The sequence below is a fragment of the Aphelocoma coerulescens genome, chromosome 2 (genome assembly GCF_041296385.1).
Source record: "Aphelocoma coerulescens isolate FSJ_1873_10779 chromosome 2, UR_Acoe_1.0, whole genome shotgun sequence".
Lineage (NCBI taxonomy): Eukaryota > Metazoa > Chordata > Aves > Passeriformes > Corvidae > Aphelocoma > Aphelocoma coerulescens.
The window spans coordinates 29274692-29300340 of record NC_091015.1 but is presented as its reverse complement, the minus strand read 5'-3'; the positions used below and the strand labels follow the sequence as shown (position 1 = coordinate 29300340).

General features: G+C 40.0%; 1 protein-coding gene across 1 annotated transcript; it reads right to left on the bottom strand.

Annotated features, from left to right (window-relative positions):
• Positions 1-6526: 6526 nt before the first annotated feature.
• Positions 6527-23511, bottom strand: LOC138106388 (transmembrane protein 106B). The gene is made up of 8 exons (XM_069006918.1): positions 23393-23511; positions 19897-20118; positions 17090-17153; positions 15656-15815; positions 14722-14862; positions 14567-14616; positions 12990-13043; positions 6527-12257 (listed from the first exon to the last, which is right to left on the bottom strand). The coding sequence occupies exons 2-8, from the start codon at positions 20114-20116 to the stop codon at positions 12119-12121; spliced, it is 828 nt and encodes a 275-aa protein (XP_068863019.1). The 5' UTR covers positions 20117-20118; positions 23393-23511; the 3' UTR covers positions 6527-12118.
• Positions 23512-25649: the final 2138 nt, after the last annotated feature.

Sequence of the window (25649 nt, the reverse complement as noted above, 5' to 3'; positions counted from 1 at the left end):
CCTTCAAATTGCAGACCTGAAACCATCCTTTTGTGAACAGTCTTATGCTAATGATAAAATTTATTACCATGAGTTTTCAGCATAGAATTCACAAGCATGAGGGGAAAGCTGCAACTGCAATGGATCAGAAGCCCTCATGGGAAAGTGTACACGTGGCACAGGCACATAGGCACGCAGGCTGAATCACCCATCATCTCGTATACCTCTGTAATAAAGTAATTGCTCTTCTTGACACTTGAGATGAGACTTGGGTCAGATTCTGTGTGGCCCCAGCATGTCTCCTGACAGTTCCTTGCAGACTTCTGTGTTTTGCACATCCACCTCTATCCATCAGCTGCTGGAATGGAGCGACCACTCCTGCTGCAAAGCAGCGAAGCTGTTTGCAGGATGCTCTCCCACAGGAACTCAGATCCCAGAAACCTGGGTACATTCCTTTGTAAATCTCTTCAGTAATTAGTTCAAATGGTCAGGCTTGGGAAACAAAACCAACCAAAAACCCCCGCAGTGCTGCACTACAGCAATTCACCAGAGGTCACGGCCACAGTGTCTGGCAACGTGACCACATCTGCTGGAGTCTCACAATAGAAGCTGCCAACCTAGATCCAAACTTTCCTGAAGGTATAAGGGTGAAGAATTGGAGTCTGGATTGCTGGATATAGTTAATCATATGAACATGGACTTTTGGTGTTGAACAATTAGCCAGAAGTAGTAATACATGAGATTCCACCCACTTATATTTCAGTTTCAGTATCACATCATCAGTAGCAGGAAAAGGCTGTCCAGAAGACTTTCCCAAAACAAAACAGGAATGCCAGGAATGTATTTAGTGAAGCTAATTTTAAGTGCATTACATTGTCAGATCAAGGCTCTACTGATTACCCTGAAAGGTAATACTGCTAATACTCATTGAAATAGCTCATGAGACTAAGAAAATAAATAAAATTTAAAAAAAATCTATCCTCATCAACCTAAAATCCAAGACCAGTTTGTCTGTTGCATGGTCACTGCAAATATATTTTGCAACAGCAGAGATGTTTTGCAGTGCCTTAGAGATGTAAAAACTATGGAGGAACATGTGACACACTAACAAACATGATCACTGCATTTATTGTTACACTAAACTTTTACACCCTTCCAGTGAATTGTCCCTCCCTCAAATACGAAGAGATAACTCATTCACCCCAGGCTATTTTTTGGACCAGATATCCATTTTTTACAAAATTAAGTGTCTAAAGAAAATAGATGGTACTCCAGATACACTGGTACATGTAACTGTCAAATATGGTCTTGTTCATACAATAGGAAAATTGTTTTTCATAGTCTGATTTGCATTAATAATAATGATTAAAATCAGATCCTGAAAATATTACATCCTGATCAGTCTCTCTGTAAAGAACAAGTAAGAATATCCACATTTTCACAATAAGGCAGTTTGCTTTTTAAAGGTGACAATTCAAGAGCCTGGGAATGAATTCAGGAATTTCTTAGTTGTGAAGTCTGGGTCCAAGCCATTAAGCAATACGATGTGACTGACTTTAAATAAATTACTAGATACAAAATTCAAGTCTACTATGCGAGTGTGCTAAAAATGAGACAGAGAAATAAGATTTTCTCAGGCATATGTTAGAGACTGAATTTGGGATAGGTTTCTCAATGTACTGTTAACTCACTATCTAACGATGGTCATGTGGTAAAACTCTGAAAGTCTGAGCAGGTACAATTGTATTTTCTTCCCTAGGTAGCAGCAAAAAGTACATTTTGATGTTAAATATTAATTTTATATACTTTAAATAACTGATGAAGACATCTCGCGAAGAACAGGATCAGACATTTATACCAAGAAAGCACATTTGCACAACGAAAAAGAGATTATTTACATATTAGTACTCTCAAACACAGTATGTATTTAAAGCCATCTCTCTGACACGTTAAGGGAAACATGCAGAGTGGTAAGGTCATGGAGTTGTCTCAGGAACAGCATATGTCCCCCTGGGACAGAATCCACAGCTATAGCTTTTAAACACGATCTTCTCTTAACGGTGTTTTCCTAGTCCCGAGGCTGAACAGAGTATCTCACAGAGTACCTCTATGTCTAACATGCATTTATCCAAATCTACTACGTTCATTTTAGTATAATGGTATCAACTGCTGTGCCAGTACTATCCCCTCCCATAGACTTATAGTGACCATGCAGAGGTCTAGATTTAGGAACAGTTCAAACCGGCTGAATTCAGAGGCAGCCAAGGGTCACGGTTTCAGTAGGATATAACGTGTGTTGATTTACAGGGAGTTACAATATTACTCTCTTTTAGAGTAATCTTGAAATTCATAACTGTATAACTAAAACATTTTTCTTGCTAGTAGAAAAGTGTCTACAAAACCTTTTTTTCTGCCTGGGGTCTTTAATTTACTACTTCATTCTCCATGTGCTTGGCCCCTCACCCCCATTCCAGAGCTATGGACTCACCCGCCGCAATTCTGCATCGAGGGGTACTGGGAGAAGCAGCTGATGTCCTTGCAAGGCCACTCTGCCATTTTTGAAAGTCTGTGGAAATCCAGCTACACAGACACAAACAAGGGTTGCTCAAGATCTTTAGATCTTGATTAAATGATCTAGACTAGATTAAATGTCTCAGCATCAACACTATTCTCTCCACTATTCACTTAACACATATTCAGACCTCTTACATTTTAAAATCCGAAATAGACCTCTAAGTGGGAGCATTTCACACATTCAGAATGAAAGTCATATACTGGATTTATTAGATTGAATGTCCATTTCATCTGAACAGTTCAACCAGGACAGCCCTGCTCTTTTCTGGGAGGTTATTTTTGCTTCTGGCTGCACTTAAATACTGGGGTGGGGTGGGCAGTGAAGGGCTGGGAAGCAAAAACACTTTTAACTCTCTTTCCTTCCTCAGAGAACACTTTTCAGTTCCTCAAGCACCCATCTCACTAAGGAGGCTGCTGCCACTGGCACATGCTGCCATCACTAATGGAGGGAAGGCAGCAGCACTCGATCACCTTGGCACATTAGTTCTCTCTATTAAAAAAACTCACAACACATCCCCCCCACAATAAAAAATAGGATGCCTCAGACTGCACTATAAAATATATATCTATATATAGAGAGAGTTATATATATATAGCTATATAACTATATATATAGTTATATATACAAATAAATTGTTATTTAATAGTGGTGAGGGGTTGGTTGGTTGTTAGGGCTTTTAAGGGGGTGTCTTAGAAGCCAGGGGGCTTTCTGATTTTTTAAATCAAGGACCCTACACACACCTTCCCCTGGGTTTAGCTGGTCTCATCAAGGTTACTAAGTAACCTTGAGCCGTATTCAGCTTTTCTACTGTTCTTTTGAGAAGAAAATTGAATCCCTCCCATGTTTGAGAAGCCCAGCTTTCAGTTTAAACAGGATTTTTCAAGTATTAGCATATCAAACAGTGTAGTTGACAGCATGCAACATAAGATTAGCACATTTTATTTTTTCTAAGTCTTAGCTTCCTTCTGTCCTACTATTTAGCATTTTTAGTGAGAGAAAACCAAAAGCAGGCTTGGTAGCCATCTGCAGGAGCAAGACACTGGGTATATTTACACAACAGCCTAATTTGTTTTCAGGACTCAAAGGCTGGCTTTAATCTCCTGCGTCCTCCATGAACACTGCTGGCCCTCTGGAAGGCTACAAGGCAAAAACACTTCAGCCCCGACCCCTGAAAATATTTACCAGTATTGAAGAGCTGGATCCCGGAATGCCACAGAGGATGTTAAAGATGTTAAATAAGCCAGGATCCTCTCCTGATCATAAACTGTTCAGGGGACAGTCAGTCATACAAGGTCCCATAGTATGTTAAAAGGGACGTGGAAATAGCATCTCTGCCCCGTCTCTGAATTGGCAGCAAGCAAAAGTGGTTATAGAAGGTATGAGTTTTAGAATCTACATTCTGCAGCAATATTTTGGGCTTTTAAGCCTTGTTTTCACATTTTGTTGCACATTTGATGAAAAGCTCACAAATTTAGTGTCGGTGTGGAAAGTGAAATAGCTGCATTGATTGTCTCAATGTGTTTAAACACACTGAATGTAAAACTCGGTCACGAGTTTATTGTGGGTATGGATCTCAATGAAGACAGCAACTAACATTCCACGAACATAAATGATCTGAGACAGACTTCATAATTAAGAAATAATACATATTAGTAATATATAAGCCTCCAAAACGCATGAAAAACATAGTAGCTCTTTACCTGATTTTTTAGATATTACCATCTATATAGGTAACCCTTATATCACTCCTCTGATGAGTACCAGAACAAGAGTCTAGTGGCATAATTCTCATGAGAAAAGACAGACTGAGGCAAATTACATTCATTTTTCAAACTCAACTATATTGCTAGGGCTGCTAGAAGCATTACTTCCTAAAAACCTCTCAAGTATGACATACATCATTACTTTCCAGGTATCCATAACTGCAGTCAGTGAAATGTTACATTACGGTGATGCCAAAGCTCCTTAATCAAGTTCTACTTTTCCTGCATTAGGTGATTCACTGGTTCATGAAAAAGCAGCTCCATTATGGAGCAAGGTCAGCTCCACAGTGCCCATGACAGCTCATTAAACTGTGTGGCACCTGCTACCCATCCACAGGAAACACACCTCAGCTCTGAGGCTTAAGAAGGAAGGATTCCTGAAGGAAAACAAAAAGAAAAAAAAAATCACAACAGAAATGTAGCAGGATCTTTACCTCATCTGACATCAAGAGATTTCTAGCAAAATTAAACATGTGATTTGGTATTCCTTAAGTCGCTAGATAGACATCATCTTCACATTGGAAGGCAATTAGTGTCATTCATAATCAGTGTACCCACAGTACTCTCAGGTGAACATATCCCAAAGCCACATCCCAAGTATGCACTCAGTTACACAGTTATACTGAAATCTGTACAAAATTTTGAGAAGTAAAAGGAAAGCAATGTACAGACAGCCAGGGAAACTTCAAAATCTTTCAGAAGTTTCTGTCAATTAGGTCTTTGAAACTAGTCTATTTTAAGATGTCAGACCTTCCAGCAGTTAGATCTCAAAATCGTCTGCTTTGGGTGTTCCATAATAACTTCTGGGTCTTTAAATTTGTCCAAATTCATATTTGATTATCTATTCCCATCTGTCAGTGCATTTATTCATTTTTAATGTTCTTTATACTCTCCAGACAGGCAAAGTGGTGTTTGAAATTTACCTGGTAGAATTTCATCTTTGTAGTCCCCTATCTGCTTTGAATGGGGAAAAAAACAACACAGGAGAGGAATCCAAATCATGTAGTTTGAAGTTTTTGGATCAAATAAAACTGTTCATGACTAAAGATACATTTTTGGCTATCCACCTCCAGATCAGTAGAACAAGACAGAAGCAGATCCTCCCATCTCTTCAAGCTTATATCTAAACAAAGGAAACTAGTGCCTAAAGGTTGCTGTTCTCCCATTTACAGTGTTCCATACAGGGCTTGGACAGCTGTAACAAAGGTTATGACAACTCTGGGATGAAAAAATTACTGTATGAAAAAGAAAATAGCAAGCATGACTGTAATTATTTTCCCACCTAAACTTAGTTAAAAAAAATCAGCCTTTCTAAAGAGATTCACAAGCTGAAACAAAAACCCCACTACACACAAAGACCATATTCATTATCCAAACCAGACAACTGGTGTAGCAGTCATGAACATACAATAGGTTTCTCCAGGACAAACATTAAAAATATCCCACTAAGTTGTTCCAAAACAGCTGTGTAAGTCTACTTGTAACATTTGAATATTATGAATGTTCTTAATATTCCAAAGCTATGTTCTTTGTTGTCCAGTTTTAAAGATTAAGGTTTTTCAGCAATAATGGTTCCTTAAAGTAACTTTGCAGGTAGGTATAACTGGGTCTGTCTGGGATGGAGTTAATTTTCCTCATAGCATCCCACTCATACAGCTCTGTGCTTTGGGTTTGGGGATTAAACAGTGCTGATAACAGACCAGTGTTTTGGCTGTACAGTGCTCTCCCAGCACCAGAGGTTTCCTTTTACATTGCCTCCTCCCCCTTTGTGTCTGCTCAGATCTGCAGGGCCTAGGCTGTGAGTAGTCAAAAAGCTGGGAGGGGACACAGCCAGGACAGATACTCCCAGATGACTAAAGGGCTATTCCATACGGGATCATGCCCAGCAATAAAAGCCCAGGAAAAGAGAAAGGAAGGCTAATCAGGTCTTCCTGTTGTAAACACCTGCCTGATGCTAGGAAATAAATTCCTTATTATGTTTTGCTTGTGTACACAGTTTTCCTTCTTGTATTAAAACGTCTTCATCCTGACAAGAGTTTTCTTGCTTTTGTCCCAATTCTGTCCACCATCCTACTGGGAGGGAAGAGTGTATGAGCAATGGCATGGGGGCTGACCTGGTGGCAGGGGCCAACCCACCACAGCAGCCCGGGTTTGAACTCAGCTACTTCAGTAGCTCAGTCAGACAACACTAATTCATTCACATAGAGTGTTTAGCTTTCAGATACTCAAGTTTATTACAGACTTAACACAATAAAACATAGTATAAAAAAAAGTAGATTGCAAAGTCTTCACATCATGGAATGCCAATAGTTACAAAAATTGAAGTAATATCCTTGAAAATACATGAAAGCTAGTGGGAAGATATGGTGGGATAGAGGGAAAACTTGCAGGAGACAGGGAAGAAGGGGAGAAAAATATTAAGTCAGTTTAAAAAAAAGATATACATGATCCAAGCTTTTTAAATAGAAAATTTAATATCATTCTTTGTGTCAAACAATCCTGTCTAGAAACATATATTCATAATGGAGTTAAGCCCAGATTTTGAATCTCTGAATAACAAAATTCCTTGCGCCCCAGTTAGCTTACATTAACATAGCCCCCGTGTCCTACAAGTCATTCCAAAATACTCTTTGACTCCTCGAGTGTTTATCATGCTTTACTGGATAGATTGTTTGCTACACAGTTACAGGAACATCTTAAGTTACAAAAATAGTTATCACTCATTAGTATTTCTATACATATCTCAAGCTATTATATGCACACTCTGTACAGTAAATTTGCTTCCTTAAAACAAACAAAAGAACTAAATCATAGTCAGTCAGATCCAAAATACTCAGGCACCATAATACACTTACATGTGTGGTACTAAACATCCTGGCCCATGCAAAGCAAAAGCAGTTTCAGTACCCAGGAAACATATGCATCCAAGTTGTAGGACCCTTGTGATGGCTGGTGGAAGAGTATGAGGATCAGGACCTTACTCCCACTGAACAGTCTCCCACCAAACTGCAGGGCTCTCCACACTTAGTGTGCAGATCCCGTGCAGACTGCTGTTCCTGGCCAACAGGCCTGACTACCTGTAGAAAAGCAGATTTACATAGCAAAAGCTGTAGGTAGCAGAACTACCCCAAAATACCCCTCTGGTAATGATCAGAATTCCCGAGCTAAACATAAAATAGGAAGGTGACTTCTAAAATGCAACAAACACTGGGTGTTTGCCATAGCCAAATAATTCTTCTCAACATCTTTTGGCTGGGATCTATTCCTCCTTCCCCAGGCCAAAAGAAAAAAAATTAGACTTTTTGGCATGACCAGGGCCATCACTAACAAATATTTTGCTGGTTGCAAGCAGTCCACTGCTGAAGTATGTTGGTTGTACTTGCATTATTTATCCTTCCCTTTGAGTAGTGGAAAGCCTGGAAGCATTACAAGGGTTGTGGCATTTTGTTAGACCGGCAAGTACAAAATTTAGTTCTTAGAGGTACCATTGCTAGTCTTTCTCATCTCTTAACTCTGCAAGTCCAGTTCAGCTGATGTGAAGCTTCCTGCAGCTGCCCAACTCTGAAACAAGTCACCCATTTCACAAGGTGCTGTCTGGGAACAGACAGATGTCTCACTATAGATTTGGGGGGTGGGAAGGAAAACAAAACCACAACTACCACCCCTCAAAAAAAGGAGGAAATAAAAAAAGGAAACTTTAATTGCTGAATAAAAAATAATGCTATTTCTCTTTGAATATTGTCTAAATAGAGAAATTTCTCTCATACCACTCCAAGCACCATCCTTTCCATCATGAGGACACAACACTTCAGTTAGGTTAAAGACCCTCATGGTTCAATCCAAGCACTTAAGAGTTCAGTGTTTAAATGGTTCCTTTATATAACACATGCTGAAAAGCCCAGGCTGTTTGCAATGTACTACTATGAAAAAATATATTCACTTGCAGAACTTCAAGGACAATTTGAAGCAAAGTCAACTAAAGCATGTACTCAAATCTGCCAGCATCAGGCTGCAAAATATAACTACAAGTTAGTATCAAGGTCATGCACACATCAGAAGTGCATTAAGAACTTCAGAGTTATACCACAGAGGAAAAAGATACTTATGGTTTGTCTTCACAAAAGATTAAGAATTAAGCAACCATCCCCTAAACATTGAGATGAGTAAAGAAATTACGAATGAGCTTTAACAGGGTTTTTCCCACACCAGGAATTCAAGAATGTCAGTCTTTCATCTTTTAGTAAGAGTGCCTCCCTTTAAATCTCTCCAAACAGGTATTTGATGGTTAGATCTTTGATGGTTTGGATCTTGGATGGTTATTCATTCATTCTTTTATTTTTAAAGCAGTGTATTTGAAATGTACAATAATTTTGTTCTCCAATGGCCAAATAGTTAACCTTCTTGTGCATTTAAGTGTTCCATACTTACTTAAAATTTTGAAATTTTACAGTTATTCTAAACAGAATACGTTAAGCTGATTTTTAATAGTGCCATTACAGTGCAGCATCTGGACTATATTTCTTACCATTTTAAGAAATAACAGAGGTTCCATTTTAAAGTGCAACAGGTTTTGGTAAAGGAATTGCTAGAAAGCATTCAAGTGAAAAGAATTCTACCAGAAATAAACACACTACAATACCAGTATAAAGGTATTTGATAGCATTTGAAGACTAGGGGAAGTTACACATGAACTATGGATCACTTCAGAAGACACACAGAAGATAAACCAGGAAAAAGATTGTAATTTTTCAAGCTGACTTTCTAGAGAGAATTGTACTTACTGATTTACAACTGAATTGAAAGGCTTGCCTTTTCTTTTTTAAAATCAGGATAAAATGAATGTGAAAAATGAAAGGTCTCTCACTTGGATCTACACTGATACCTTGTTTACAAAGTTATACAAGTTAATGCTGAGTTCCCTTGCTCCCTTAGCATGTTTCCAAGCTCAGTCACATAAAGCAAGTTAAATATTCACACAGATGTTTACCTTCTTACGTGATATTATATTAAAATTAGTAGATAAATTTAAATACTTGCCTTATTTGGTTAGTAATATGCTGACATTTGTGCAAGGGCATACGAGCACTTGGAACGTAAAGCCTTTTATTCTCCCATTACTGACTTAATTTGAGAATTCAGTAGGATCTTTAACTCACAATTTGTTTCCTAAGATGAGAACACTTCATCATTCAGTAAGTCTATCACAATTTGATGATGTTATAGATATCCTAGATGACAAAAATTGAGTTTTATCTTCCCCCTTCTGACACGTACATGGAAAAAATAATTCCACTCAATTCTTTAATTTAAATCAGCGAATTCCAAGCACTTCATGCAAGGTTAAGAACCACAGATTTAAGTATTAATCTTGCTCAGCATGTCCACCAAAATTTCAGAAGTTAGTTTGCATCTCAACATTGCATAAAGTGTAACTTCCCCCCTGCCATGCTTGTTCAAAAGCAGCATTCACTACTGTCACCAAATAATTCAATCATTCCAGTTATTTTAGATTACCTTTCATCCTTGGAAGAAAAATTTGTTTTAAATCAATGTAACTATCTGCCTACAGCTGTTTTCTTCTTCTTCTATTTCAAAAAAACAAACAACAACCCCCAAACAAAAACAACACTCTAGTGTGTAAATATTTAAGCCTAGAAGAAAAGAGCCTGTGTCACTTGCTGGCAGACTTCAGTTCTGATATGATTTAAACCAGAATTCTCTCCCTACTCTCCATTATCAGCGTATCTTTCTACAACAGGCAACATGAGTTTACCTCTCTGCTTCTAGCCAGCTCCCCACTCTCCTGGTCTTTAGTTATCACCTGTATCTTTTCAGGCTATCAGATGAGATCACACACACATTTCAGCAGCCACAGGACTGAACCTTATCTAAACTCTAGAAAGGTGAGTCAACTATGAACTAGTTTCCCTCAGGACTGCGAGCTGTAATAAAGAATGTTTACTTTTAAGGGCCCAAAATCAAGAACAATATTCAGAATATAACTACAATAAGTCATTTGAATTGACTACTCCAGTTACAGAAGTTCTCTAAAGGCAAAAGATGAAGTCTTCGTCTTATCAACAACTATATGAAACTGACAGATGAGGTTCCAAAAGTTTTCATAGACTGTCAGAGTAAATGCTCATAGCAATTCAAATAGAGAAGGGTGGGGGGTTTATTATGGTTACTTAATGCCTTTTAAATCAGTCTTACATCACCCACATTCTTTTCCCCACCCATCCCCTTAGGTCCAATCTAAGAGAGGCTAGTAAAGAAAAGAGTAATGCAGACATGTATCTTCACTGAAGTACTGGAGCATCAGAGATTGTTAGTGGCAAGTTACTCAGAAGCCTTTTTCCATAGTGTTTATTGCAAAGTCATTTCGTGTAGCTTATTTCCAGGAGATAGGCAGCATAAAACCAGTAATATCTATTTTAAAAAATACATCATTCATTACAATGCAACAGTCTCAATAGTATGTTCTTACAGCTGCATCTTACCTAATTCAGAAACAAAACAATCCTGATCTAGCCAATTAAAAAGTTAACCCTTAGAACAGTCAGCCTTGAGGAGTCAGACAACTTTGGACCCAAAGTTTATACTCATCATGATTCACAGTTACCCCAGAAATTCGCATGTGCAAACTGTGCTACAGGAACTATTTAATGCTATCAGTCAGTAATCTCATAATTACATCAGCACGTACTCCAACAGAAAGAATTGCTTCATCTTCCCTTACGTAACTTTGATGTGACCTTTGAGTGTTCTAGAAGTACAGATAACTACTGCATTTGCTTAATGAGCCTGCCCAAGAAATAAACACAACCCAACATATTAACACTTAAAAGTCGCTTAAATGCATAATATATTAAAACAGTAAAAATCACAAAAATTTACACCAAGCTCTCCAAACCCATGCTCAAAGTTTCCCACCTAGTTCCAACTACACAATCTTGATTTTAATACCTGTTCTAAAAAGTTTACTAAAAAACCGACTGGTAAAGTCTTGTTCATTTTCTAGACTCTTGGTTTTTTTCCTTTGTCAGTAATTGTTGTGGGGGTTGTTTTTTTGTTTAGTTTTAAATCCAGCTTTAAATCTAACAATATATATTCTCCTTATAACATCCCAGAGGTAGCAAGAGGGAATATGAATGAAAAGAGACCAGATTCTAGAAACCGCAAATTCAACTATTGTGTCATCCAAGAGAGCTTTCCTGGCTTTCATAGACTGCATGTCACCTCTAATCATGGATAGCAAATAAAGTGTAGAATCCCAAAATAAAGAACAATTGCCACCGGGTTACTAATAGAAGTTTCACTAATAGACACCTCAAAGTAATCTTGTTATTTAAGTAGTAATACTGCATTTTCAACAGTCAAATATCAAGAACTGAAGGATAAACTTAAAATTTATGAGTATTTTTTTTTTTTAAATTCTCATTAGTGACACATTTCACCTAAACATAGACATACACACAGTTACTCTAAGTTGATGTACCACACTGTAAGGAAAAGTCCCAGTTCTGTTCAAGAATCTGATATTCCCCCTCTCCCTCCCACCACACAACTTGACAGAAGTGCTCACAGTAACAGAAAGCAAACAGAAGGGGAAAACACAACATTTAACAAGTGCACCTATTTACAATTTGCACCTTTCCCTCCTTGCATCTAAAGTGAACAGATCTCCATGTTTGCTATGCTGTACATTACATGTACTCTCCACTCCATGTAGTACCAGTTCTATCCAAAGGATCTCTGCAAGCACCAACAGCAGTCATTCCACATCAAACAACAGGTGCTTTTACTGTGGAGGCTGAAGGACATTTAAATATTCTGACTGGCCCAGTTGGTAGGTCGTGTTTCCTCCACAGTCCACATACTGGTATCTCTCCTGGGATATTTGCTCAGGGTGGCCTAAGTACGAGGTTGTCACTGTCACTCTTAAAAAGACAGAAGAGAAGAGATTTTGAGTTTCCTATTCTAAAAAACACTGGATTTATATTACTAGGGTTATTAAGGAAAAGGTTTTGGAACAAAATATGTTTTAAATAAATTTAAGAACATTACTGATTTACCACTATAGATTTTCTCCATAAAAGACATCTGGTTCCTTTTTCTAAAGATGCTAAAGCTGAGTTTTACTTGTAATATCTACCAATACAAATAATATTCTTGTTTGTGTCAAGAAAGCAAATGACTAAACAAGCTACAAGCCATGCTATATCTAGTCTAAAGACTCCCCCTGATCCCTCACCAACAAAAGACCCCACCATGCTGAAATTTATGCGCTGTCATAAAAAGCAGTCTCTGACTGAGTACTAAAGCCGGTAATTCCTTCAAGATCAAAGATCTCAGCAAGTTTTGAACAGTGGCCAACACACAAAGTCATTTTAAAGTTTTTGAGACATCAGTAGCTCCATGGCTATAGCCCACCCAACTGCAGAGCAGATACAGTAACAATGATTCTGTTTAATCTGTCTTTACACCACCAGAACCGGTCAAAAGACACAGTTCACTTTCTATAACTATAAAGCTACTACACTAGAAAGCAAGTTGACTTCATTTTATCTGTGATGCAAAGACTACAGGTTTAAGTATTTGAGTATTATTTCAATGAGAATTATATGGCTTCTTAAGTTGTTTCCCACACACAGGAAGACTACCATACTTACTGCATCATCACTACTATGTTGTGTACTTTGATAGATGGTAAAGTACAGAAGTCACTGCAAAAAAGAACAATTGTTAGATTTACATCAAACTTTTCCAAGGTAATTATCTAAAAAGCAAGTCTTGTGGCTTCAAATAGAAATTCTGCTGCTCTGTCCACAGAGCTGCTAGCAATGGCAACAATCATTTGCCAGTGACTGAATGCTGGACCTACTTTTATATACATAGTCTTGCTTTCACAGGTTCTGTCTTCACATGGGCTTGCTTTCATGTAATGCTTGCCAACAGAAGTGTCCTGAGAAAGCGATCATTCCGTCTTCCAGAAGCTAACCAAGGTTAACCTGAGCCCCTACATTTAAAGCCTGCCAGTATCACTTTGTCACCTTTTGTTTTGCACTCATCCACTTCTGTATTATGCAAAGTAACCTTTAACTAACATACAGAGATTCAGAAGTCAAGGTTATTGTTCTCTTACAAGATAGATAACCTTTTCAGACTTATATTTTCTGACATACACCTAAATACCATAAAGAGCACCATGTAAGTGCATATTTTTAAACCCTGCTTCCTAAATCAATGATCTTGGTCACAAATTTATCAGCTCTAGAATGAACAGCATGTGATCAGTGCAATAAGATTGCTTGGCAGCTACCTACAATATTTTCATACCCCCTCCCTGCACCAACAAAAATAAGATATAAACAGTGAGTGAACACAGCTCATCCATATTGTAAGAAAATACAGTATTATCATGAGTTCTATGAAGGCTATTTATGAAATTTATTTATTCCTCATGCATCCAAAGAGATTCACAAGATTCAGTGTTTACATAAAGCTAACTTACATACTTTTAAAAGGTGACAGAGATTCAGCATTTTCTGTTGATTTTAAGTTTGTGCCTCTCTTTCCATTTCATACCTATTTCATTTTATTTCAACACTTCAAAGCAATAAGGTTTCAATAATTTCTCCCACTCCAAAGGGGCTGGCATCCATGAGAACTGCACACAGACCTGAAGTCTCAATAGTTAACTCTTTCTGTTCAGTCTGCATTTCAGTGTTAAGAGAACTAAAATTGGGGTTTTTGACCAAGATATAATGAGCTAACAGTCTGTTGGACAAATGAACTTTCAGAAGCTATGAATAAAACCACTCAAAGGGCAGTCTGTAAACACTGCTTACCATCGTATACACAAAGTGTGAAGAAAAGTCTCTAATTTGCATACCACTAAATACAAATTTCCTTCTACTGCAGAGAAACTTGTGCAAAAGTTACTAGAGAACTTGTTAGGGGAACACACCTGCACTTTCACCCCCTAAAGCAGCAGTCCTAAATAGTGCCAAGGCCTAAAATACTGGAATAGAGATTCCATTTAAAGGGTTTATAGCCAGGTACAGCAAGCCACTATATAAAACTAACCAAACAATTGTGGCTTACCATCTTTCAGTACTATTAAACTCGAAGAAAATGCCCCAATGTCTTTTCAAAGAGATTTCTGCTAACTTTCAAAAAAGTTGGTTTTAATGCCATCACAACTTTTAATAAGATCCATGTGATATTTACAGGTGAGTACACTTACTACATGTAGCTCATTTCATCTTGTATGACTGTAGGCACCATATAATCAATCTAAAAAAAAAACAAACCACAATAAAAAAGCAAGGAAAACACAAATAAGTAGATTTACATATGAAGATTAACACATGTTTAACTCTGAAAGTCTAAGCTACTTACCTGTTTCATATCCAGCGGACCAATGTTGGTGATGTTGTTTAACCGTGCCTTGCCAATAACTGTTTTTGAAAACTGAACTTGGGCTGTGATGTTTGCCACCTCAACAGAGTAATAGTTGTTATTCGTTATATTCAGTGTGTTCTGAAAAAACAAACACAAAACAGTAACAGCTATCCATTCTGTGTATCTTGATGAGCAAGCATTTTGAAACCTGTGCATGAGATAGTAATACCTGAAGTTATGCAAGTAAATTTTCCTGTCTGGTAGGATTGCAGAGAGGAGTGGGGTCATGGACCATCACTTTCTAAGTTTGTTTAGTGAATATATTGAGTAACACAAACTTCTGCACAACTTTCCTGGTAACAACCCTCCACTGCAAATACTGCATTTCTTCCAATCCTCAGTTATTCCTTCTAGAAAACTGAGCTATCAAAGGACCTCTTTCACCCATGGCAGCTTTGCTTTATTTAAAATGAAGAACTGTACCAAAAGTCTTTAGGCAATCCCATATCAAGATCATTACGAAGAAATCAAGAACTATGTGGGAACAGCTCCTTTAAGTTTTAAGGTGGATAAGAAGTATTTTTCCTCAACCCCAGTTTTGACACATGCATAATACCAGGGCAGCAGCAAACAGCATTCCTATATACACATACTACATTTCAGACACATTTCAAAAGTAACACTAAGAAGTCCAAAGTTACTGTTCCCTTGAAAACAGAAGGCCCAGTGTCAGCCTGCAATTACACCTCTATTAGCTATAGCTACAAGAACCAGACACAGCAGGTCCAGTTACATTTTTCAAACTGGTCACCAATTCTATTTAAGGTATCAACTAAGCTTTTCAGCCATTCCACAGTTTGTATGTACATTAAACTCTCAAAGCAGTATCTCCTGTTGCATTTATGCATTGCAAACACCCAGTCAGACTTACTGTAATATTTAGGTAGATTATCCGTCTATCCTGTTCATAAGTGACATATACTGACTTCACACCAATGTACTCAACGTCAATCGAGCGAGGAAACAAGAAAAATACAGCCAGCCCCGAAAGTAGTAAACACACAGTTACAGAAGCAGTCACATAGAGCTTTCTGGAGGAAAAAAAAGAGCACATTTCAGAGTCAAAAGCACATTAAACAACAGTGACATACTATTTTCTTTTAAGTGATAAGGAGCAGAACTAGTCAATACAACTTATTCAGTCTATTTCTAGCTTCCATTAGCTTCTAAAACGGGAAAAAAACTATGCTGCACTTCACAGCTATGTCTTAAACAGCTGTTACTCTTGTATATACATCAGAAATCATATTTCAAATCATGTGGTTATCTCAACATTTGTAACTTGCAGAGGAAAATGGAAGAGGTAAATACTTATGTGCTTTGAAACAAACTCACTTCCTCTTAACGTTTATTTATAGCACAACTTCTGCCATTTTGTGGAAGTCTCACAAAACACACCCAGAACACAAAATAAAGCTCTCATGACAGAAAATCCCGACTTCCAGGGAAAGTGTCAGGACTTAGCTAAAGAGCAGGAAATTCACAATTAAGCTAACACAAAAGGGTGTGTTTGTGCGGGTGTGGCTGTGTGTGTGCACAGGAGGGTGGGGCGGGGGTAGGGGTGTGAGAGATAATAAAAAAAACCTCCAAAAATAAAAGGATCTACTTCAGCTCCAGTTTAGTCAAAATTAGAACACTACAGTAATATGTTTCAAATTTGTACGACCATTACATCAGATATATTATCCAGAATAGTATTACGTGAAGCTATTGTATTTCTTTTTCCTGGCACTCATTTCTGTTTATTACAAAAACATCAAAACATTAAGAAAAAAACAAAGTAAAAACCAAAACAAGTCAGAACAAGAAGCCCTGAGCATTGTAGTGAAACCCCCAAGTAGATCCTAGAAAAAAAATTAAATATGCTGCATCAGAAATTATTGATTTTTCTAGCTGCAAATATCAGAATGTTTACAAACCAATTTCAGGTGACTTGCTTTTTGTAGTGGCTCAAAGACATTACCGATTAACTTAAACAGTGAAGATATATCTGCTTAGATCAATTAGGATGCTACAGAGATTGAGAAATACATCATTACTGTAAACATGTACATGAATAGGTCATACAGTATTACTTAGCTTTGTACTTAGCTAAGATGTACTGTGATGGAAGTATGCACACCTGTTAATAAGTAACTCTCCAAGAGTTAGAGGTTAAGGCTGGTATTACCCACACGCCCTGTTTTTCCAGTACTGAAAGCATTCCAGTGATCATCTTATTGCTATCTCCTTTGAATTGCTGAATTTTGACTTGAAGAGAATAATTAACTGTAGATTCAGGTATCACAAATAGCTATTGACTTACGTTCTTCTTGGCCTCAGTCTCTGATCACTGTATGGAATTAGTGCTACCAGCTGATTTTCCTGCCCTGGAAACAAAAACATCCTTTCAGAATTTAAACAAAGAATAAGTGTTGTTGAAGCTCTTTTACACAAAGAGTACCTGTTATAACTTAGTGGCACCAAAGAATAAACACTAAAGATAAACATTTAAATTCCAGATAAGGACCCAGGCTGAATGCTACTGTAGCTGATGTCACCTTCTGAAATAGAGCACAGCTTACGCAACATCCAGATGAGAAAACACCAAGTCCGCAAAGACCAAAACAGCAATAAATTCTGCCTCTGTGCTGCACACGACTGAAGGCAGCATTGCCTCTGGCACCTCTTCCTGGAGAAAAAGAGACATAGAACAGCTCTAAGCTCTCTATGCCAGACCACAAGAACTCATGGGACAAAACATTCAGAAGCTTGGGCAGTAAGAACTGATCCAGAAGGCATTCCGCATGTACTCTCCTGAAAAGCAGACGTCAGTCTGGTTAAAAAAACCCCGACAAACAACAAGCCCAAATTGAAACAACCAAAGCTACTATGTATCAATATAGGTGGTATTGGCAACACAAGTTATACACTGCAGTCTGGAAATCAGAAGTATATAAAAACATATTTATCACAGTGCTGCTGAGCTGCAGCACCCTGGAAGTCAAAATTAGTATCTACTGGAATTTCCCCATACAAGTTACATCACTAGGCAGTATTTTTAAAGGCAGATATCTTAACAGCAGAAATAAAGAACACATGCACAGATGAGTTGTTGAAAATACATGTACTACATCTGCCTGTAGAGCTTTTGCTATTGGTTGTAAAACTGTATGAGAACAAAGGCCTCAAGGCCAAGTCAGATCTGCAATTTTTAAGCCAAATGCAGAATTTGATCAAATCATCACTTAGCTAATCAAGCACTTGGCAATGATTCCATGCTGAATCACTAAGCTAAGCAAAACATGCTAACCAAGCATATAGTAGCATGTAAAACATTAACCTTCTAAAAAGCCTCTACCAATTTAAAACACATTTTCATCTCTACTTCAATGAAGCACCTTCAACCTTTGAAGAAAAAAGCATAGTCCTGCTTTCATACTACATCATGCTAAAAAACTAAAGCTGTCCAAGTAACTAAACATAATTTCAGGGATTTATTATAGTTTAGCCATCATATCACATATTAATTATAGTCTTACTAGTCATGCAGTCATTCTTGATTTTTCCCCTCTCCCCTCAAATGACCTCCAAATGTGACTTTTTTCTTCTCTAAAATACTAAGGAATAATTAGAAAGACAATCCTCTGAGTTCTAATAACTCATTTAAAGTTCTAACTTTAACCATATCATTTCATTAGAATGTATTGACAATGTGCATGTTTTAATAGTTACTGCAAACTATTTTAGTTAATAAAATAATTAACTTACATTTATTTAAGTATTACATTTAAGGATTCTACAGTGAAAAAAAGAAGCTTTTGAACATAGAAATCCTGCTATATCTCCATTTGAGTAAAACATGCTATTGATATTAACAAGTGTTCCAAGTTAACAGAAGAAACTTCTTTACCCTTTTTGGCTAAGGTAATTTTTAGTTTCATTGCTTTTCCAGATGCCAAATTTGCTGAATTTAGAGCTATCCAAGAATACATTGTAGCAGAAAGTTTAACAGCCAAACCACGAATCTCCTGTGGTATTTGCAACCACTGAAATATTCTGTGCTCCCTGATCTTTCTACAAAGATGAGACACAAGGGTTTGTGAACTGTATCATAACCTAATCTCACTGAAGCACATGCAGAAAGACAATACGGCACAGAGATCACTCAAGTTTCCTGAGCTGCTGGTCAAAATCAGTTCCGAGAGCTTTCACACCCAATAATCTATTTTGGATAAGAGGTCTGGCAAAAGCGGACCTGAACATGAAATCATCTCATCAGTCCTTCCCCGGTCAAAGGGAAAATCTCACAGCTGAAGCAAAAGGCTGTGGCTTGGCCCACTGCATTTGTCACTCTCTTCTTCTGCCCAGTTTCAGATATCCTGCAGTCTCCTTTCACAGGTCTCTTCATAAATATTCAGATAGCCTATCATTTAGGACAGAAGTGTAACAAAGCAGCATGTTTTACCAAAAGGTAAAGCAAAGGATGAGGGCAAAGCAAACAAAACCGCTAGGTATGAAGACTAATGCTGTGCAGCCTACTCCTTCCCAAGGCAGCCAAAGAACCTATGTATTTTCAACCCCAAGCTGGAATTATCCACCTAGCAAGCACCAGTGGGACAAAGGGAGGATAAAGGAAGACAAGGGGCATTGACAGCAGAAAGGGCAAGAAAGTTCACTATAAATGACCAGGGAACAAGTGTCGCAAGCCAGGTCTACTTTTCTGTCTCTGTATTTGCAGCCATTTTTGCAGTAATATACTGATTAAAATAGCTTAAAACAGGTAACTTTTAAAAAATGCAATAAAACGTCATGAAACAAAAGGTTTTCTCATTCAACTTGCAAGAGCTATGGTTATGTGTGGATTCAAAGCTGAGAAGCAAGAAACAGTTGCTTTACACAGACAAGAGGAGATCCAACCTGTAACAGCCAAGGTGTAACAGCCAACCCAATTCGTTACACTTATCTAGAGTAACAAAATGCTTAGTGCTAACAAAAAAAAGGTCAAAGAGATGAAAAAACTTCATCTTGACTTGAAAAGCTGTTTGTCATGAATTATTACAACTTCACGTGGTCACGATGTAAATTAATTGGTTAAAAAATGAAACAAAAGGAATAAAAAAGAAAATTTACCTCGTGGAATTCTTCCTGTTCCCTGGCAGGTTGGGCAGGTCACACTGTCTCTTCCTGTAAATTCCACATAAGGAAACTGGGATACATCTCCACATCTGCTGTCTTCATTGTGCACTTCTGAGTGAACTAAACCGTTCCTCACGTTATCAGACACTGAGCTTCCATCATAGCCATCTTCCTTGCAGGTATGCATTGGCAGGTGAGAAAGTGATTTTCCCATGTCTAAAAACAAGGTCAGAAGGAAGTTTTCAGGGACAATGGGTCAAACATGACTTGCATTTATTCCTCTGCAACAGGTAACTGTTAGTCTATGGCCATAGCCTGACAAGACTCAGTTCTCCTTTGTTCAGATCCCTTAAGACCTGCAAAGCACTAAGGCTCTGTCAAGCTGGAGTCAATCCCAAAATGCAAAGAACCTGAATTAACTGGGAGCTTTGTTCAAATTCTCCAATATGCACAGGTTGAAAGGGGATCAATGAGAGGCTTTAAAATTAGAACAGTACAACTGCTGGCAAAAGTTGCAACAGCTTTTCAAAGGATTGTTACTGTACAGGCTTTAACACAACACACTAATCTTTGTATTTAAAAAAAATCAAGACTGGGCCATAGAAAGCAATTTTGCAATTTGGAGTAAATTCTACACAGATGACAGACCCAATTTTAGTAAATTGTTTAGCTCAGACTTGTTTTGAGAACATAGGATTGGTTATTAGTTTCCAAGCTAGAAATATAGATCGCCAGGTGTTTAAACTGATGATTCCCTTTAATTCAAAAGAGGACGAATTCACACGGAAGTAAAAAATGGGAATTACTTAAACATAGTAGCTGCCAATATATAGCATTTATAAAGACTTGTTTAAAAAAAAAAGGATTACTCACAAAAGCATTTTAGTTACCTATGCGTATTTTAATTTTTTCTCATTATTGAAGCTTTTCAGCCACAACACTAAAAATACCTTGAAACACAGAACGCTTGAAACTAAAGTCTGTAAAAAGTACTACAAGCAGAAATCTCCCCAGTTTGCAACATGTGGAAAACAAACTCCAAGTTAAAAAAATAAACCTCTACAGCAATGCCAATTAGTTGTCCATCTTATCCACATAATCCATTTTAGTTACTTAACACACAGAGACAGCAGTCACTCAATTCATCAGTGTTTTGAGGAACTGCATGATTTAAAAAGAATATGATAAACTCCATTGGGGCTTTGTTTCCATTAAGAGTCATTTTTAAAGTGGTAGCTAGCAATTATCATGCTGGTTCACTAAGAGGAAGATTAAAAGAGGAAAATGAGTCAGAATATTTTAAACCAACTACTCAAGACAGAAAAGAAATATCTCAAATACGGTGATGGCAACGCAAACACAACATTAACTCATTATCTTACTAGAAAGGCTAGGTGAATGTGAGAGAAGGAAAGTAAGTCAACAAATGCCAACTAGTCCCAGTTACTGCTCCAGAAAATATGCAGGATTTTTTTTTTCATTTATGTCATTAAACCCTTACAAGCAGGAAAACTATTTACCCTTCTGCTGCTACAGCACTTTTTAAACATTCTAAGTTTGGGAGCTATTCAATAATGGAAACTGTTAAACTGAAAATTAAAACTACTGAGCTATTGAAAAGTAAAAATCCTGAAAAAGCTGCTGACAATGTCGACAATTATTTCACATGGAGTTTTTGTTTACTTTTCTCCTTGCAGCTGACCTACAGCCTTCAAGCTATGGAACTTGAGTATTGCAGCTTAGGCAATAGCTGTCACAATTATAGATCTGGAAGCTTAGGGATCATGCTGTTCTCCTACCACTACACCCAACTTAGCTGCTCTACTGACAGTAGGCTCAGCCTACATCTACATTAACAACTGCATACAGACCAGGCAGCAACTCTGAAAAAGAAACAGTTACTGAGGACCCAAACCCCACACTGTACGTGTTTTTGCATGTTTATTCCATAATAGCTCTTATGTAGACTTATAGCACCCACTGACAACTGAAGTGCACATTCCAGTTTTAACTTTTTCCAAAAGAAAAAGTTCACACAACTCCCTCATCACACTGTGACATGAACCAAAGTGCAGCAGGCAAGGATGACTGGGAAGTCCTTCCAAGAGCACATCCTTTACTTGAATTAAAGTACTAATGCAGGTGCATCCTTGAATGCCAGCTGTACCTGAGCTTCAATAATTAGAATGTAATGGTGCCAGAGACCTGAGAGAAACGTCTCAGTTCATAAAGAAGAAAACAGAGAACCACCTTCAAGCAAAATTTGATCCACCAACATTCCCCCCAGCCATGCCCAAACCTTACTACAGCTGACCACAAATCAAGAACACATTGTGCTTTTATCCAGCACTTATAGGCCGAACAGCAGTAACTCTGAGACTATGACGGCTCCATATGTCACAGTTTCTATACGGTCACCAAAGTCAGAAATCCTACTTGCTGAACAGCTGTGCTTTCATCTAGTCTCCCTTATAACTGATGTTACACTCCATTCCCCTTGGACTTATCTGGAGTTTCTGTGAATTCAGAGTCTGTTAAAACGAGTTTGGTAAATTAAAAATGTGACAGTGGCATCTGTTTAAAACCGCGCCCTTCAGCTTGCTACACACTGCAGCACAATGGTACACAGACAAAACCCAAACAGTGTCACAAGACACACTGAACCACCACATCCTGAGCTACATGCAAGACTAGGGGAAAAAACTTTCTGTTTATAGACTCAGTGAAACTTCATAGAGTCAAACTAAATTGTTATACTTCTCCAGGAAGTTAGGCTGGTGTTCTTGCCCTTTATATGCAAACATATAAACTTGAGATTACTTGAGATTACCTACTTCTTTTTCAATATAGCTAAAGATTCCGAATCGCAACCACCGTCTGCCCCATCAGCTATGCCTTAACCGCGAACATCACAATCTCCAAAGCAGAGGAGGCGGCAGGGTAAGGCAGTGACTGAGCAGCCACAGGCTTGTCCAGCTCGGGTGGGCACGACCAGTGCTGCCTTTCACGACCCCTTTACAGACCCACGTCTCGGACACTGCCTGAGCGGTAAAGCGGGCGCTGCTAAAATAAAGGAGTCAAAAATCCTGGGATTTAGGGATTTTCTCGTCCATCAGTGCCAGCTGCTCTCACAAACATGGCGAAGTTTACAGCCGGCAGGCTTGGACCAAGGCCCGGTGAGCTCGGCTGCTGCTGGGCTGCCCGGGTGGCCCCCGGCCCCCGCTCGGCCTGAGGTGGACTCGGCGCGGGAGCCGTGCCCGGGCAGGGCAGGGCAGGGCAAAGCAAGGCAAGGCAAGGCAAGGCAAGGCAAGGCAAGGCAAGGCAAGGCAAGGCAAGGCAAGGCAAGGCAAGGCAAGGCAAGGCCCCCCCGCCCCGCCGCGGGCCTGCTCAGGCCGAGGCCCAGGGGCGGCCGCGGCGACCCCCGCCCGGCGCGCAGCTCCGCCAGCGCCCACAGCCCCCGCCCGCCGCGGCAGCGCGCTTCCGTCCCCACCTGCGGCGCGGGCTCGGCGGGCCGGGCCGGGCCGGGCACGGCACAGGGGCAGAACCGCAGGCTCCGAGAGCGACGCAGCAGCCGGCGCTGAACACGGATCGGGCGTGTGCGCAGCCGCGGCGCGGAGCCGGGCCCAGCCCACCCGGCCGGCGGCGGGGGCGGAGCCGGCTCCACGCTGTTGTCCTGCCTGCCCGGGCCGTGCCAGCCCCCAGCTGGCCCAAGGCTCGGCAGTGGCACGAAAGCTGCCGTCCGAAGGGATGCGGCGCGATCCCGTATCCGGGAGTGGAATCAAGGATAGGAGAGAGGGGAATAGGAAGGTCGCGCAACCCCGCTTTGCGGCAGAGGGACTAAAGGGGACAGAGCAGGATTCCATCCGGGGTTTCAGCCGTGGTTCAGAATCCAAGTAACAGAGTCATGTAGGTTGGAAAAGACCTTTGAGATCATCGAGTCCAACCTGTGACTGAACCACCATGTCAACTAGACCACTGCACCAAGGGCCACGTCCAGACTTTCCTTAAACACCTCCAGGGACAGTGACCACCACCTCCCAGGGCAGTCTATTCCAATGTCTAATCACCCTTTCCGTGAAGAAATTCGTCCTAATATCCAACCTACTCCCATTCCCCCCACCCGGTGCAGCTTAAGCCCATGTCCCCTTGTCCTATTGCTAGTTCGCCGGGCTGTTCACAGCTATGAGTGCCCTCTCCTTCTGTCCTCAGCTTCGTAGTACCTTGTGAGGCACCATTGCTATTTTCTGTGCCCTTTTTGGTAGTCTGGTGGAAGTTCCTCACCCTATTGTGCTTTGGGAGAAAGGAGATCCTTGTGAGAGCAAAGCGGTGGCAGAGGTGCCAGAGACGAGGTGCAGTGCGTTTTCATAACTCACGTCACATTGTACAATGTCTCTTGTACTGCAGGTGTTTGTCCAGGGCACGGGCGTGAGATATTCTCCCAAGGATTTGCCAGAGCAAGAGGAAGTGCGTTGGAAGTGAATTACTTGTGATGGCTTCTCTTTATGGGTCTGCCTCTTGTTCACAAAAAGCACTACCCACTGTCTTTGTAAATGCAGGAGACGACTCTGTGGGGATGTGGGAGCACCAAAGGGATGAGAACTGTGCAGGGGGAACACAGCTCAGAAGGAAAGCTGGGAGCATGTGTTGATCTGTTGGATGGTAGGAGGGCTCTGCAAAGGGACCTGGACAGGCTGGATAGATGGGCTGAGTCCCGCAAGATGAAGTTTAACAAGTCCAAGTTCTGAGTCCTGCACTTTGGCCACAACAACCCCCTTCAGTGCTACAGGCTGGGGTCAGAGTGGCTGAACAGTGGCCAGGCAGAAAGGGACCTGGGGGTGCTGGCTGACAGCTGACTGAACATGAGCCAGCAGTGTGCCCAGGTGGCCAAGAAGGCAAATGGCATCCTGGCCTGTATCAGGAATAGTGTGGCCAGCAGGACCAGGGAAGACATCCTTCCCCTGTACTTGGCACTGGTGAGGCTGCACCTTGAGTACTCTGTCCAGTTCTGGGCCCCTCAGTTTAGAAAGGACTTTGAGATGCTCAAACACATCCAGAGGATGGCAACAAGGCTGGTGAAGGGCTTGGAACACAAGCCCTGTGAAGAATGGCTGAGGGAGCTGGGGTTGTTTAGCCTGGAAAAAAGGAGGCTCAGGGGAGACTTTATCACTGTACAACTGCCGGAAAGGAGGGTGTAGTGAGGTGGGGGTCGGTCTCTTTTCCCAGGCAACCACTGACAGAAGGAGAGGGGACGGTCTTAAGATGCAGCAGGGGAAGTTTAGGTTAGATGTCCGAAAGAAATTCTTCCCTGAGAGAGTGGTTGGGCAATGGAATCATCTGCCCAGGGAGGGGGTGGAGTCACTGTCCCCGGACGTGTTTAAAAAAAAAAGACTGGACCTGGCACTTACTGCCATGCTTTAGTTGATGAGGAAATGTTACATTAGGTCATAGGTTGGACTTGGTGATCTCAAAGGTCTTTTCCAACCTAGTTCATTCTGTGATTATTTTATTCTGTGAAGAAGCTCTGCCTGGTTTGGGAACCTCGACCTAGCTGCAGGAATGAATCAGGCTGGCTGTAGTTCATGATTCACACCATGTATGGCAGTGCAAGGACAAGCATAGGGTCAGGGTTTGAGGGAAAAAATGAGGAAGAGAGGTCCTTACGACTACTCGGGGTCATCACGAGGCTGGGGCAGGGTGCTCCAGAGGCTGGGAGGAGACAGGCTGCCTCCAGCAGCCACCCAGAGCAG